This window comes from Gossypium hirsutum, chromosome A13 (genome assembly GCF_007990345.1).
Source record: "Gossypium hirsutum isolate 1008001.06 chromosome A13, Gossypium_hirsutum_v2.1, whole genome shotgun sequence".
Taxonomy (NCBI): domain Eukaryota; kingdom Viridiplantae; phylum Streptophyta; class Magnoliopsida; order Malvales; family Malvaceae; genus Gossypium; species Gossypium hirsutum.
In genome coordinates, this window is record NC_053436.1 from 2,696,276 (window position 1) to 2,714,238 (window position 17,963).

The 17,963-nt window shown below is 30.7% G+C and overlaps 1 protein-coding gene, 1 long non-coding RNA gene and 1 pseudogene across 2 annotated transcripts; 1 reads left to right on the plus strand and 2 right to left on the minus strand.

The window, feature by feature from the left end:
• Positions 1-998: 998 nt before the first annotated feature.
• Positions 999-5,588, minus strand: LOC121212162 (cytochrome P450 CYP736A12-like; annotated as a pseudogene).
• A 1,760-nt stretch (positions 5,589-7,348) lies between these two features.
• LOC121212163 (uncharacterized) lies at positions 7,349-8,361 on the minus strand. The gene is made up of 2 exons (XR_005907360.1): positions 8,049-8,361; positions 7,349-7,753 (listed from the first exon to the last, which is right to left on the minus strand). It is a non-coding gene; the product is annotated as an uncharacterized lncRNA (long non-coding RNA).
• Positions 8,362-16,038: 7,677 nt separating this feature from the next.
• LOC121212164 (uncharacterized) lies at positions 16,039-17,886 on the plus strand (the record flags this gene model as incomplete). Its single annotated transcript, XM_041084467.1, has 6 exons — positions 16,039-16,243; positions 16,316-16,360; positions 16,427-16,713; positions 17,183-17,323; positions 17,414-17,499; positions 17,585-17,886. Coding segments are annotated over 4 exons (669 nt in total), but the record flags the coding sequence as incomplete, so codon positions are not given.
• Positions 17,887-17,963: the final 77 nt, after the last annotated feature.

A 17,963-nucleotide genomic window follows, 5' to 3' on the forward strand; every position in this document is an offset into this window, starting at 1 on the left:
GTAAATACTTTTTTTTATGTCCCTTAAAAGTTGGTAGAAAATTTTTTTTGAGCCTTTAAAAGTTAGAAAAAAAAATTTGGGGCCCCTTAAAAGTTGATAACAAATTTTTTGACCTTTAAAAGTTAAAAATTTTTTTGGGCCTCTTAAAAATTGAAAAATAATATTTCGAACCCATTCCAGCTTTGAGCCCTAGGTGGCCGCACCTCCCTACGACCTCCAGGGCCGGGCCTAAATTTAGGTAAAAAATATTACATTTAATAAGAATGATGAACTTCATATAGTTGTAATTGTGAACGTTATTTTACATTGTTGAATAGAACAATCCACTAAAGAATTTTAATTCAAATATATAAAATCTAGTAAAATTTATGATTTCAGCTAATTATGGATTTGTATTATTTTTATACTTGTAAAGCTTAAGGATGCGTTTTCCATTGTGGGGAAAAACACTTTAAAACTAGAAGTAAAGTGTTTTTCCATCATAGAAGTTAATGAAGAACACTTGGCTTTTGGAATCAAAGACAAAAAAGTGTTTTTCCACTCAAATGCAAAAGCTAGGTTTAAAGAACTTTTAGTTTTTGGCTTTTGTATTTGGAAGTGAAAAATATCAAAATATCTTTATTTATATTAACTATTTATATTTTAAAAGGTATATAAAAAATTATTTGAATATCATTTATATTTTATATATTATTATATTAAATTATTTGAATATAGTTTATTTTTATATTAAATTACTCAAATATTATTTATTATTATATTTAATTATTAAAATATTTTTGTAAATTTTACAAATAATTTATATTTCATGTATCATAATATTAATTATTTAAATATCATATATCTTAATTAATTTTTTACTTTTGACTATCATATTTAAAAAGAATATTTAAACCATCAAGCGTAATTTTTTTTTGCAATAATAGAGAACTAAAAATTAACAAATTATACTTTTTCATAGCACTTTCCTACCTAACTTTTCAAAACTACTTTATTTTTATTTCCCATTGCTTTTCAAAAGTATCTTTTATGAGCATAAATAATATTTAAGAGATAAATTCTAAAAGTATTTTTAAAAAACACTTTTTAACTGCAACCCTAAGTTGATGAAAGGGTAACATAGCAACCCATAACTAAGCCCAAATGAGAACCTTCGACTGAGGAACTCACATTAAAATAATGGGACTGTGATAGTTACCTTTATTTTTTCGATAATTGATATGTATCTTAACGTACTGATCTTAATTAACACACTTTAACTAACTTAACGGTAAGTTGGGTTTGCAAGCAAATGATTAGCCCTTGGAAACGTGAGTCCAATCTTCGCAGTCATATCAAGTTCATTAGGTAACATCCTATCAGGCAACTCCCAATCAAAGCAATGAACTAATTGAGCTATAATTAAACGCATGGTGGTCAATCCCAACTGCATTCCAGGACATCCTCTACGGCCACTCCCAAACGGGATGAGTTGGAAATCATGTCCTCGAACGTCTATGTTGCTATCCTTGAACCTTTCTGGAAAGAACTCTTCAGCATTGTTTGACCATACTTTATGGTCTCGCCCGATGGACCAAATATTCACTAAAATTCGTGACTTCTTTGGAATGAAATATCCATTAATGGTGATATCTTCTGTCGATTCACGTGAAAGTAGAAAGGGCGCCACCGGATGCAACCTTAAACTCTCTTTGATGACCATATCTAAGTAAGTAAGCTTCGGTAGATCCGACTCTTCTACCATTCTATGCCTTCCAACAATTCTTTCTAGTTCTTGCTGGAGAACAACCATTGATGCCTTAGAAGCTCTGCAAGTGTCCACTCAATGGCTGTAGTTGTGGTCTCAAATGAAGCTGCCACCATGTCCACCATTATGGCCTTGATGTTTTCTCTACCAATGAAGTACCGCTGCTCTTCATCGTTAGGGTTAATGGGCGTATTCAACAATGAAACCATTACATGAAAGAAATCTGTGTAAGGTTTTTGTTCCTTGGCGTTAGTCCCTTGTAAATGTTCATCAATCATTTTGTCAATAATTGCGTGAAGCCCATTGCTTGTCCTCTTAAGCCTTCTTCTATATCCCTGCAGTGAAACGATAGATGGAATCTGTAATATAATATTTTATTCTTCATTTCTCTCAAGTCTTTCTGAAAATACTAGATTTATTTGGTCACTCAAATATATATATATATATTTAATTCGAACTAGATAATTTCTAAGGAAGGTAAAGATACAACCACTATGTCACAACTTGAGATTCATCAAGTATTTTAATCTTTTAAAAATTTATAAAATCAAATTATTCAAACATAATTAAACTCTTAAAACAGTACTTCTTTATAACTAGTCTAGACCGATTGATTAAATCAACCGTTGAATAGGTTTTCTCTTTTTTATTTTTATGATTTAAAAATAATTTAATCAATTGAAACGATTTTCAATGATTAAAGTGCAACAAATAATTTAAAAAATCATAAGAACTAGTGTGACGCAAAACAACTAAAAGCATGAAACTTGACTTTTTTTTTAAAAAAAAAGGAAAGGGGTTGAAGTAATTTGTTCATGGATCGGGTTATCTATTTAGGCTTGAAGGCCTGTCCGAAATTTAGGGGTTTGGGCAAAAATATTAGGTTCGAAAAATGAGTTTAGGCAAAAAAATTAGGCCCATTTAAAATATGGGTTGGGCTCGAGCTTAAACATTCAAGGCTTAAGTCTGGTTCAACCCGTTTTAAAGTTTATAATACTTTATATTATGTAATTTATAACACATTAAAAAACAAACCTATAGTAAATATATAATACCACTCTAATGTAAACATTAAAATAATGTTAATATGATTATATAAAAAATTTCAAAAAATAAAAATGTATAAAATTATTAAATATTAAAATAATATAATATAAATATTTTAAAAAAATAAAAAAAATATGGACGAGCCTAAAATAGGCTTGAGTTAATTTTTTGCAAATTTAAATGAGTTTAGATAAAATTTTAAACTCATATTCTGGATCAAACCGAACTTGAACAAACATAAAATATATTATTATTATATTTAATACCGACCCATGAACACCTTTAGGTTGAAGGGAGAAGAGACTAGTATTTTTGGAGCTTGAATTTTTGTTTTAAAGGTTGAACCTTGAAGTTCTAGTTGCGAATAATTTGTGAATATTTTTAAAACTTGAAGCTCGATGGAGTAATATATTAAATATTTATTAAATTTATAATTATTTTATTTAAAATGTATTTTATGTCACTCTCAATTTGTAAGTCATAACTCGGTAGTTTTTTTTTTAAATTATTTAATTATAAAAATAAGTTTTTATAAATATTATTTACTCTATTAATAACCTTTCACTTTTTAAACATAATGTTATTTTATTAAAAAAGTTATTTCATGGATCTTTCCTAACACATTATTTGCAATCCCTAATTAATTATATAAGGTTTAACTCATAAATTGGTACTTAAACTATACTGATTTTTCCATCTTGGTATCTAAATTTTTTTCAGTCACATGTGACACTTAAATTACTTTTTTTTTTCAAGTTGGTACCTCTGTTAAGTTAATCATTAGTCAAACCGTTAAATCTATTTTAAAAAATAAGCTTAACCCATAAATTGGTACCTAAACTATACATTTTTTCCAGTTTGGCACCTAAATATTTTTTTAGTTACAAGTGATACCTAAACAACCAGGGGCGAAGCCAGAAATGAAATTTTAAATTTTAATAGTTTATATATTTATAATTTTTAAAGGATTAAATCAAATTTTTATAATTTTAGGAGGCCAAAGTGCAATTTTATCTTTACTAAATTAAAATTTTAAAAATTTCTAAAAGACCTAAATAACAATTTTTCCTTGTCAGCCCCCTTAGATTCGCCTCTGTAAACTACTTTTTTTCCCCAAATTGGTATATATGTTAGTTCAAGATTGTGGATTGTATGAAGTTGTGATTCCACGTCATCCATATCTCATTCCAATAAGATAATGACAAATAAGATTTTTCCTCTTGATTTTTAGCATTTTCAATTGGATTTGAATTTTTTTCAGAAGAAAAAAAGCTAAAAATCGAGAGGAAAAATCTAATTTGTTATTCTCCTATTAGAAAAGGATATAGATGATATACAATCATAGTTTCGTATAATCCTTTCTCGTTAGTTCAATTGTTATTTAAACTATTAAACCTATTTTTTAAAAAGATGACGTGTTAAAAAAGGCAAATTTTTTTTCTCTTGTACATATATATTTTTATTTTTTTCTTTAAAACCAAACTGATGGTTGAACCGATTAAGTCACCAGTTCTCAATTTGATCAGTTTTTTTGGTTCGATGAAATATTATTGGTGATAGGCTTTTTTTTTTTTTTAACTTCAGCTCTTGTTTTCATGATAGATTTTTTTTTTCTAATTTAGAAGGGTGTGCCTTGATACATTGGCAACATCCACTTAAAAATATATATATATTTCATTTTTCTCTCATCATGTATACTTGTGAAAATACAAATATTTTTAAAAAGATATACACTGGTTTCACTAGACACAGTGATGGCACTAATAATGTTTTTAAAGAAAAAACATAATTATTGGCTGATGATTGGTCGAAAAAGTTGTGACGTAGCCGATGTGTCAAATGACACCTGTTTGCACGGTAACAAACAACTCATTTTCGTAAATAAATTTTATATTATTTTTATAAAAAGCGACATCTTATACAATTTTCATAATTTATTTATTTTTATATTATTTTGATAAAAGAAAAAAACCCAAGATGGAGCAAGTAATTACAAATAAATTGTGAAAAGGAAAACAGTGCATATAAAATAGGATAAAATGAGAAAAGAAAGGATATTCACCTGAAAGTCAAGTGGAGCAAGAAAAGGTAGATAATCTGATAGATTGAAAACCCCAGCCAAGAGCATGGTCTCGTCAACTAGCGGTTTAAATTGGAATTTATCATCCATAGACTGCCCGAAAATCACTTTACACATCATTACTTCAATAACCCTACCTAACTTCCGGCTAAGGTCCACCGTCTCACCCACCGTCACTGCTTTCCTCACCGATTCAACCAATGACACCACCTCTTCCTTCCTAACTGGGGCAGAACATTCGATTTTTGAAGCACTAAGGAAGTGCAAAGTGCACCATTTCCGTATAGTTCGCCAATAGGAACCGTAGGGGGCAAAAGCCAAGCCCTTGCCACTGTAGGTCAATTACTCGGTAGATTGGAGGTTAGGCTTGGAAGCACAAACAAGGTCATGGACCTTGAGGAACAGTTCAGTGGCTTCAGGTGATGATACCACAATGGTCGGTACATAGCCTAGCTTTATTGACATTATGGGTCCATATTTTTTGCCAAGATGGTGAAGGGTTTGGTGAGGAAGGTTCCCTAGCATATGGAGGTTACCAATAATGGGAAGAGGAGCAGGACCGGGTGGAGGCTTCCGGCCATTTTTGTGGTGGTGTCGTGGGCGGAAGAAGTAGATAAAGGAACAAAGTGGTACAAGGAGTACCAAGAGAATGGCTAACGTTGAATAATACATTTGGGATGGGAAAGGAGAGGCAGCCGATTGACAATTGACAATTGACAATTGACAACCCCACCTTAAATAAGAAAGGAACAAGTAAGAGTTCCAAGTTGGTTGACAAGTAATAGTGTAAGTTCCAAGTTGGTTGACAAGTAATAGTGTAATTACAAATAAATAACCGAAATATGAACCATATATTTCTCAAACAAAAGAAGAATAACATTAAACATTTTTATCGAAAACTACAAAAACAGAAAAAAAATAGCAGCATCTTTGGTTGGCAGCCACTCCATTCACTTCAGATTCAATGTTGAACAATAATTCAATAGTTTGATTCATTAGTAGGTTATTCAGTGGAATCCATTTCTTCTCTATTCATTAAATTCATCGAATCAACATTCAGTAAAAAAAGTTAAGAGTAGCTATTCAACATCAACACAAATAAATTTTTTTTGTTTTAGTCAATTTTACCCGGTATTTTTTTTCAAACCCACTCTTAGTCATTTTCAAAAGCTTCAAAAATAAATTGCAGAACCCATTTCTGTTTCCATTTTGTTTTTACTTTAATTTTATTCCTCATTCTCTTCTACTCTCCATCAATTTCTAGAACATAATAAGAAAGAATAAAAATTCTTTTCTCAACACTTTCAGCTCTTGATCAATTTCCAGAAGATAACCAAAAAACTAAAACTAAAACCCATTTCTTAATAATAGATCCATAAAATTTGATTTTGAAAGGGAAGCTTTCTTACTCATTTTTCTTACATATAATAGATAAATAAAGGGAGAAAACAAGAAGATGAAAAAAAAAGCTTAAATTAGTAGCTTTTGGAGCAAGTGAAATAGTGGACAATGGCGCCACCGGTGGTGGACTGTTGGTAATTAATTCCAATTCATGTTAAGAGAAAATTAGATGAAGAAGATAAGTGGTTAAGAGTAATGAGGAAGAAGACGAGAAGAGAAAATATTAAAGGAAGAAGATGAGAGAGAGGGACCATAAAAAAAAGAGAAAAATAAAAACACTAAAAAATAATATTAAATTTTCTATAATTAGGTGGGTGTTAAATCAATTTTAAAAAATAATTTTTTTAAATATAAATACATGATTTTTTTATATAGTACTATATAAAAAATACCCAAAAGAAATTTTGAACAAATTAATATTTGAAATATAATTTATAAAAATATCTCTTGATATTAATTTTTACCATAATATTCTTATTTTATTATTAAGTCTAATAAATTTAAATATACAAAATATGTATTAATAAAATAAATAAATAATATTTATCTAGTTTAAGGGAAATAATATGTATTAATTCATATGTTAATAATAATTTTAGGTAAAATTTTACTAAAAAATTATTAAGAATATTAAGAATGTTATTAAATTATATATTTTTATTTTTATTTAATTATATTTAGTAATAATTATATTAAAACATGATTAAATTATTTATTATTTTAATAATAATCTTAGTAAAATTTAATAACGATAATTATGTACTTAAAAAAATCTGTTAAGGGTACTCTGGTTATTTTAGTCTTTTTCTTATACTATTACAACATCATTCCATTCAACCAAACACAAGAATGCCATTACAGTTCTATTCCATTCCATTCAACCAAACAATTGAATTACTAATTACAGCTCTATTCTATTATAACTCTATTCCAATACAACTCTATACCATTACAGTTCTATTTCATTACAGCGAACCAAACGTGCCCTAGATTTTTACATTAGATTTATTTTTAATGACATATTTAAAATGTGGGTTTATCCCTTAACTTATATATTTTTGGACACAATGTAATAGCTCAAAATTGCCCGGGCCCGTAAAATAAATAAATAAAAACAGAAATAAAATTAAGGAAATAATAAAAGTCCATTTACAATAAACAGGCCTAAAGGCCTGATGGCTACACTTGTAACCCAACTGGTCTAAACCAGAATACCCATTAACCTAGTAGCCCATTACACTTAAAAGCCCTTTAACCCGAACTAAACCCAAATTAATGAGACCCAGGAAGGCCCAATGCCTAAACTGAATCTGGAAACCCTAGGGTTTCCAGAAGCTTCGCGCCGCAAACTCCAAACATCACGCCCCTTCGTCTCGCGACATTTCAGTGACCCTTCATCGACGCCTCCATCAGCGCCGTGACTGTCGTAATCTGCATACAAATCAACACCCCATCGTCGCTGAATTTCTCGCTAGTACCTGCAAAAAAAGGAAAGAAGAACAACAGAGGCAATACAAATATGGCAGGGAATAAAATCAAGCATGTAAATATTATTTTCAGTGGCTATAAAAAGCCCGAATCAAAATGATGTAAAGGGGGAGTTTTTTTTATATACAATAAAATACAGTAGTTTATCAAGGATATGAGGTCTTTTACAGGCATATATACAATAAAAATCAAGAAACAGAGGTGATTTACTTTTGTTTTTGTTTTTTTTGTTTTCGTTGTGAATACATACAAATATTGCTAAGAATATAAAGAAGGGGAATTTACCGATGGATTTGCGCTAAAAATCGGAGCTTTCCAGCTTCCGGCCACCGTAAGAGGCGGTGTTGACAGAGTTACGTAGGCGCGTGTAAGCCCTTGGACGGAGGCTCGACAGAGCTCCGAGGACCAGCTCTCAACCCTCTTTCAGAGGATGTTTTTGTTTTTGTTTTTTTTTAAATCGGGTTTAAAATGATTTTAGGGTTAAAATTTGACTTATATAGCCTTATGAAAACAATGTCGTTTCGCTTAAAACAATAAGCTTCAAAACGGCATCGTTTTAAGACTGAAGATCCGCGTGTTGACCCGTGACCCAGGGAGGATCCGCGCGTTTTTGGTAAATGGGCTAATTACTGTTTGAGCCCTTCCCCATTTTTCATTCTTTTAATTTTGTTTAATTTTAAATTTTATATTTCAATTTGGCCCTGACTTCTTTATTTTTGTTTCAATTTAGTCCCACCTGTCAGTATAAGGCTTGTTTTGCGAACGACGCCGTTTCGGGATTAGGGCAAATTGCCCAGTGAGTCCCTTGGAGTTTTGTGCGCATCCCAATTAGGCCTAAACCTTCTTTTGTTATTTTAAAATTAGCCCTAGAACTTTAGTTTTATTTAATTTTAATCCTTTTAAATATTTTTGCATAATTTATTTATTAAATACTTTATATATTATTTATTTTACTATATTTATATGTAAATTATTACATATTATATTATTTTTATTATTTATTATATTATTTATATATCATTTTATTATAAACTATTTATTATTAAAATTTTGTAAATTATTATTGAAAATTACATTTTTATATATCATTGTTTAGAGTTTAGAACGTAATATTTTAAAATTTAATGTGAAATTTTGTTCCTATTTAATATATTAATATCTTTTATAAATATATTAAGTTATTAAATCATACAATATATTTACATATATATTAACCTTTGTTTAAAATTTTCCTTTATTATTTATATATATCATTTTAAATATTTTTACCTCATTTATTCTTTGTAAATTGTATGTAGATTTTATCCTTTTTATGCACATAAATTGTTTGTTTATTTTAGTACTCTTTTTCATATCTATTTGATGTTGTTTTGATATAATAATCTTATCTCATAAATTATTTGTTATTTTTATATTATTTTTTGTTTTTATACATTTGCATGAAATATTATTGCATATATATTATGTAATTATATTGTTCTATTTATTATTCGCCACATTGTATTTTGCATGGAATGATAATGTTTGTATATTTACGTTTTTACGATTATATATGCATGAGATATTAATATATATTATGTGAGTTATGTCATTATTTATCATTTTCTACACTATATTCACATGAAATGATAAAGCATATATCATGTAGATAGGTTTATTTAGTATTGATCTTTCCTAATATGTAAAGTACATCATTAATTTCAAAAATTATATCTTATTTAATTCAAAAGAATTTTAAAAAGTGAGGCAATGTTTTTGGTATTTAGGCATTCGGGAAGTAGTGCCCTAACATGCTGGGTTGCGATTTTCTGTTTGTTTAAATGTCTAAAGTATCCTTCTAAATAGATTTCATAAATCACAAGATGATTTCGGTCACGAAAGTTTAAAGATATTGAGTCCAATCATGCTGGATGTGATGTTTGTACTCTTTTGGAGCGAAAGAATCTCGACTTTCAGCAAATTATTATAGTTTTAAAAAGGGGATCTTATTTCCAAATTCCTTCAAACTTTTGACATCAAGACAGAAAACTAATTTGGTACCAATTCTGGGCGTTGCCAGGGTGCTAATCCTTCTTCGCACGTAATCGACTCCCGAACCTATTTTCTCACATTTTCGTAGACTAAAATGTTTTATAAGGTGATCCAATCACACTTAAAAAGGTTGGTGGCGACTCCCGTTTTTTTTTAAATACCCTCCCCTTTTAAAATCAGGTTTCGACACACAATGTATAGAATTACCTATAATTCCTCTCTAACCCATAAATAGGAAGATAATGCGTCTCAGCGCACTTAAACCCACATACTCTTGCATTGACAACAATACATATACTACTCAAGCTAAGACTCAATCGACTGCGTTAACTTATATATTGATTGAGATTGATGCTTAATCTATTTAAAAAAATTGTTTGAATATTAGTTTGCAGATGTAATACCCTAAACTCGTAACCATCGTCGGAATATGGTTACAAAGCATTACTTGACTTGTACATCAAACAATTATACATTTCGTATTCATTTCTCAATCCAAATATAAACCATTCAAATTCATTCATATGGTCACTAATTTGAGCCATTGAAGCCTAAAATAGACATTAAAGATGGTTCAGGACAAAACTGAGTACTCACAAACATTTTAGAAAAACATTGAAATTTTTGTAAAGTACAGGGGACACATGCCCGTGTGGCCAAACCGTGTGTCTCACAAGGTCAAGAGACAAGCTCGTGTCTCATACCGTGTGGGCATTCACAATGGGGGCACATGACCGTGTCTCAGCCTGTGTCTGAGCCCGTGTAACTCACTGACTTATGTCACACGACCAACCACACGCCCGTGTGCCTAGGCCGTGTACCATTTGAAATGGCCTCACACACCTGTGTGTCAAGCCGTGTTTTAGGCCGTGTGAAAACTGGAAGGTATACTGACTTATACCACACGGCCAAGTCACACGCCCGTGTGCTAGGCTATGTGAAGCTACTGACTTGTTTTCTAAAGATGTTGCAGGGGAAACATGAACATTTCACCAGCCGTGTGTCACACATGGCTGAGACACATGCCCGTGTCTCTACCTATGTGGACAAAATAAGTCATTTTCCAAGCCATATTTCTCACCCAATTTGATTCTAGTCTAAATTCAACATTTTGCATATGACCATCTTGTAATAGGCATTCAAACCAACCTAAATTCAAACTCAACCGCATGTAACATCATCACATACAACCATTGAATTTACTAAATGCACATTTTACCTATATCAATCCTACTCAATTCATAACCTAAGTGCTAAGAATATGTCTGTAATACCCCTACCCGTATTTATTGCCGGAATAGGGTACGAAGTATTACCGGAGTTTACGGATTAAATTTTAAAATTTTTTTAACTCAATATAACCCCTTTATAGATATTTAACATTCCCTGAAATTTTAAACCAAAAACAATCCACATCAACCAATCCAATTCAACATATTTTCAAGATAAATTCATGCATATTTATAAAATAACGTCATCACATACCCAAAACCAGGTTTGTTAACCATACCAATGGCTAACTCTACATTCATTTCACAGAATCATTTACTTTATTAGCTTATACATGCCATTGATTTCCAAAATAAAGTTTCTTTATATACCAAAATCCTGAGGTTGATAGTGTGATGTGTCTCCGACCAAATCCGACCTCCGAGCTTTTAACACCACAAAACAGGGAAAAAGAAAACGGGGTAAGCTTTGTGCTTAGTAAGCTCATGTAACAAGAATTATACTTACCTAATATTTTCAATAAAGTACAATAAACATTCACATATCCATTCAATGCATTATTACCCTAATATGCACAAACTCAACATTCAAGTTAGTACAATAATTTCCATGTACCAATAATATATACCATGATTGATGAGCTCATCAATATCATAATTTCCATTTCCTTGTTATTTTTCTATATTTATCCTGTTGAATTTATCGAAAATTCGATGGATTTTTAGAGGTACACTTTTAGTGTACAATTCTGGGTCCGTCAATTCATATTCATGTGCGCACATTTCCATTTCAGAGAGCACACTCTCACAAACTTCAACCTTGCAGCGGGATTACCAGTCCAGGCTAAATCCCTTGCAATATAAAGTTAGAGTATTGTCGGGATTACCAGTCCAGGCTAAATCCCCTGCAACGACAATTACTCTAACGAGCTTGGATCTGAATTACCAGCCCAAGCTAAATTTAGACCCTAATTCAGATTACCCGTCCGGGCTAAATCCATTTTCCACATATTCTTCGGGAGGGCTATATCAAGATAGGATCACCCGTCCGGGCTAGATCCTTTTTACCGTCAATTCCATTTTAGAGATCCATCGAATTTTCCTTTCAATGTTTACTTTATCTATCAATCAACCAATCAAGGTAAATCAGCGAGATGACCAATTCATAAGCAAACTTTACTTCCAAAATAGCATAAGACTTCAACATGTATTTACAAGTATTTACACTTACAAAAACATATAACCCAAGACTCCATAATCAAAAGAGATGCTACAATAGTTTGCATCCTAGGTACATGCCAAAAACACAAAAGGGAAACGTCAACAACTTTGAGTACGGGGTTCTTGCGGGATGCTATGTCCGAGTCTACTATTTATCTAACCTGTAACAAGTAAATTAATCTAATTATTTTTAGGTTCCAATTGTTAGCTAAGTACAATTCTAATCACCATTAATAGGAATTTCTATCTTGACCAATTAAGAATTCAATAATTCAAGTAACCTTATCGTAAGATTTATTAACAACATGGCACCCGGTGCCTAGCGATAAACCGCAGAAAGGTTGTGCTCAATGCTAGTTGGATTAACCGACAATAATGAATGTGAGCCTAGATCTAGTTGGAAAAGCCAATGATATTGCACCTAGTGCTAGTCGGATAAATCGAAAATAATGAATGTGAGCCCAGCTCTAGTTGGACAAGACAACGATATTGCACCCAGTGCTAGTCGGATAAACCAACAATAATGAATGTGAGCACAGCTCTAGTTGGATAAGACAACGATATTGCACCTAGTGCTAGTCAAATAAATCGACGATGATAAATGTGAGCCCAGCTCAAGTTGAACGTATCGACGATTATACAATGGTTTATATCCATAATTTCCTTCATTTACCTTCCTTACATTAATTCAATGATAATCATACATTTTATATCAATTTTAAGTTTGGAAATACTTAATTCAAATAATAATTAGAAATAACATTAAGTTCGAGTCCATGAACTTACCTCAGATTTGTACGAAGAATTGATCGCTTAATCCAACGCTTTATTCTTCCCACGATCTAAGTCTGTACGTTGTTTTTCTTGATCTATATAATCAAATTCAACTAATTTAAGTTTCATTCTATACAATTCAATCCAAAAATCACATTATGGCAAAATTACCATTTACCCCTATATTTTTGACTTCTTTACAATTTAGTCCTTAGGCTCGTAAAATGAAATTTATGCAATTTCTCCCCTAACCAAGCCTAGCCGAATTTACTACATGCTTATAGCAGCCCATACATTTCACCATTTCTCACATTTATCATATGATTTATCACATTTCTCAATTTAATCCATAATGACAATTTTCATCAAAATCCACTTAACAAAATATGTATATCAATCAACAACCATTATTTTCATACTATAAAACTTCAAAACTCAATATGTTCATCAATTGCAAAACTCAAACAATTCAATAGTTTTGCAAATTAATCCCCTAATTAGTTAGGTTAAGCTATAACGATCTTGAAAATATAAAAATCGTTAAAAACAACACCTAAATACACTTACATGCAAGCAAAGCAAGAATGGGCAGCCTAGAAAACTCCCATGGCTTTTCTTCTTCTTATTTTAGGCACTAGCATAGTAAAAGATGAAGACTTTTCATCTTGTTTTGTTTAAATTTTATCATTTATTACTTAATTACCTTTTTACCCTTACCTAACTTTAAAATTTACACAATTACCAAGCCATGCACATCCACTATCACTTTTAATGGTCTAATTACTTAGTAAGGACATCCACTTTAAAGTTCTATAGCTATTTAATACTTTTAGCTAATGGAACACGACTTTCGTACTTTACGCGATGTAGTCCTTTTTCACAAATCGAACACATAAACGATAAAATTTTTCAACGAAATTTTTTATACTATAGTACTATCATGCTGTAGATCTTAAAATGATATTAAAATAAATTTTCACTGTTCTGATTTTACTAAAAACGGGCCGTTACATCAGATTCATGACGTTTAAAGTTGTTTCATAAAAAAAACTGAATTGTAGAAGAAAAGGGAAAAAAGAGGTTTCGGTTGATGCAGGTGGTGTAAACAGAGAAAGCTATATACTATCGATTTTAATAGTCCAGTGACTTTAATGAAAATTTTTGAATAATTTATTAACCAAATTGTAACTTTTTTTTAGTTTAGTGACCAAAATGAAAGTTTACCTATAATTTAGTAGCTAATGGTTTTATTAATTTATGGTTTAGGTTTCAGACTTTATTTGTTGTTAAAAAACAGCAAACAATAAAATATTATTTTTGTTAATATTTATATATCTTATAATTTTTTTAAAGTCATATATAATCTTATAAGTAAGTACTATTCCTATGGTGCATGGATATTTAATTACTGTGATAATATATTCATTTTTTTATTTAATTAAATATTAAAAAGTATTTCCTAATTTAATCAAAGACAAATATAAGAAAATAACCACTTTTAAATATAATGAAGAATTATTAATTCTTTAAAAAAAGGAATTATTAATTGACAAAATATCAATATCAATGCAATTAAAATGGTTAGTAAATGTAATTGAATTAATTACAACTAGAGGTGTTCATGGGCCGGGCCGGGTCGAGTTCGGGCCAGGCTCAACTAAAAAATCATGCTCATTTATTGGGCTCGGGCCGGGCTGGGCCCAAAAAATGGGCCTAAAATTTTGTCCAAGCCCGACCCAGATAAAAATACTAAAACCCGTGCCCGGTCCGGCTAGCCTGTATTAATTTTTTTATATTATTTTTAAATATATATATAATACATCAAAAATACAAAAAATATCAAAATAAATATTTCCCAACATATTAAAAATAAATTTTAAAAAATATGTAGACTTAAATAACACTAAGATAAATGTAACTTAACAAGCAAATGCTTCTAAAATAATAATAAAAATAACAAATGCCTTTAAAATAATAAGAAAATTAACAATAAAATAAATTTTGTACAATATCCAAACAATAACAACAAAATAATAGCAACATAAAGTAAAATGGTAGCAAAATAGGTAGAAAACAACAAGAAAATAGCATTCAAAAATAAAAAAAAAATATGCAGATTTTTTTTGTCCTTTAATGATTCGGGCCGGGCTGGGCTCGGGCTAAAAATACCTTACTTTAACCTAGGGATAGATTGCAAAACCTCTGCACATTCAATCATGTCCTTCTACAATGGCGATTTCTAGCGAAAAATATTTTAGTATTCCAATCTTATAGTGAATGATTTTGTAGAGAAAAATATTGTATTATCTCATTAACGATTTCTAGAGAAAAAAATATTGTAGTATTCCAATCTTGAAAATTATTCGAGGAACATTCCCAGGAACATATGAATATTATGTTTAAATGTGAAATATAATTCTCAAGTTATTTATTACTTCTTATATTTTATTTTTTATTGTAGAATAATCAAATTATTTGTTTCACTAATGATATCTTCGCATATTATGTAGTGTAGTTTAAAAATAATAAAGTAGATTATATATTATTTTTATAGTATTATATATTATGATTTTTTAATTCATATAATAATAATTATATTAAGAATTTTATTAAATTATATTTAGTAATAATTATGGTAAAATAGATTAAATTATTTATTATTTTTATTAAATTATTTTTAATAATAATCTTATTAAAATTTAATAATAATAACAATAATCATCTACTTAAAAAAAATTCAACTAAGGGTATTCTGTTCATTTTAGTTTTTTTTCTTATTCTATTACAACATCATTCTATTCAACCAAACACAAGAATTCTATTACAGTTCTATTCTATTCCATCCAACCAAACAGTTGAATTACTTATTAGAGCTCTATTCAATTACAGCTCTATTCCATTACAGTGAACCAAACGAACCCTTAGAGCATGTTTTGGTTGAAGGTAATAGCTAAACCATTACATGCCTATTACTAACCTATTCTTCAGGCCAACTTCAACTGGCGTTTGGTTCAACGTAATACCTTAGTACGGGTGGATTCCATTCCGGGCTTAAACAGAGATTTTTGGGGATTTCTATTCCGTGCCTTCTTCACCGTTTACCTATTCGTTGCTTGAAGAAACCTATTCTACCTTTACCAAAATTTCACGTCAAAAACACTCTCAATCAGCAGCCATTTCACATACCCTTTGATTCCGGCATTCCTCCCCTTCATCCAAGGTCAGGTAAACATTTTTGCTTCTTCTTCCTTCACATCATCTTCTTTCATTGTTTCATCATCTATCTCCTTTCTGCAGTTTCAACTACAAGGCAGCAAATTGACTTGGCACGAGCGCTTATTGGTACTTTTCTTTTCCAATTTCTCTTCCGCAAAGTTTTGTTTGCTTATTAATTTCTGGGCTCTAAAGAAAGGTATCAAGAAGCGCAGATTGGGTCATTCAATCAGTCAGAGGACAAAGAATTGGCTTCAAAAAAGAACAGTCATTCCCATGAACCTAAGAAGCTTTTGTTCCCAAATGGCTCCAAAACTTTGAAGGCTTCTTCTTCAGAAGTTGGAGGTGGTCACGGTGATGATGGTGATGGCCATGATGATGTCGAGAAGTTGAGTAGTAGAGCAATCAATGCCTCTATCGTTCTTGGATTTGACACGTTTGTTGTATCCAAGTTGCTTACAATTGATCATGTTTATTGGCATGTAAGTTATCTCCTAGGTTTTTCAAATTTTTTTTTGCATTTTAATTCTATTTCCTGTTTTACTTAGAGTTGAATAATGATTCATTTCAAAAGAGCTTTTTTTTTGGTATGCTCTTGTTTTGAGAAGGGTATTTTTGCTTGGTAGTAGTTTTCCTTGGTTTCACTTCTCTCTGTGCTAGAGTTGGTTAATCTCTTTCGTTCGTCATTTTATGATTTTAATCTTGAAAATTGTTGAGGTGTTTATAACTTTCTAAACTAACCATGAAATCTGAAACATTGCTTGTAAAAGAAAAAGGAGGTCTTTATTTATGATTTGTGCTTTCCTGGAAATTTGAGGTTTATGCAGATTAGCTTTCAAAAACCAAGTGAAAGCTGGAGTCCTCAAAATAAAATGAAGTGAAATCTAAATGCTACAATATTGTTTTTTTTCCTATCTCAGTATTTATTTGATTCTTATGAATGATTAACAGGGATGGACACTTTATGAGGTACTCCAATATGTTCCAGAACATAATTGGATTGCATACGAACAAGCTCTTAAAGCCAAACCAGTGATAGCCAAAATGGCAATAAGTGGGATAGTCTATTCAATAGGAAATTAGATTGCACAAGTAGTTTCTCTCTCTTCTCCACTCTCTCTATTAGTCCTTTAAACGTAAACATATATTGCATTCAGCTCATATTGTATAGCCTGTGTGTAGTGTTATGAAGGAAAGCCTTCAGATCGGGCCTTGTTGGATTTACTCTTCATTGATCCCTTTCTCACTATTATTACCAGTTTTGAGAGGTAATACTTGTGGTTCATAGTTTATATGTTTTGCTGCTTTGAGTCATTTTCTTTCCATGGAGCACTGAAACACTTTGAGTTCCAGGCTTTGTTTCCTTTCGATGACTGGTGGGTGGTTCCAGCAAAAGTTATCTTTGATCAAACAGTTTGGGCTGCAATCTAGAACAGTATATATTATGTAGTTTTGAGGTTCTTGCGTTTTGAATCCTCGGCTAATATCTATAAAGAACTGAAGGCAACATTTTGGCCTATGCTGACTGTAAGAAGCTTTTCTTCTGTTTCTTTTGATGCATATTTTGGGTGTCAATGGTTGTGGTATGAATTGCAAACGATGTAGTCTACTCTACCCATGATTTTTGATATACTGGAATTCTATTTCATGCTTTATTTGTTAGAGCAGGATTTATCATATATGCTCATTTTTCTTTTACTTAATCACTATCAATGTAAAATGTCTACCTCTT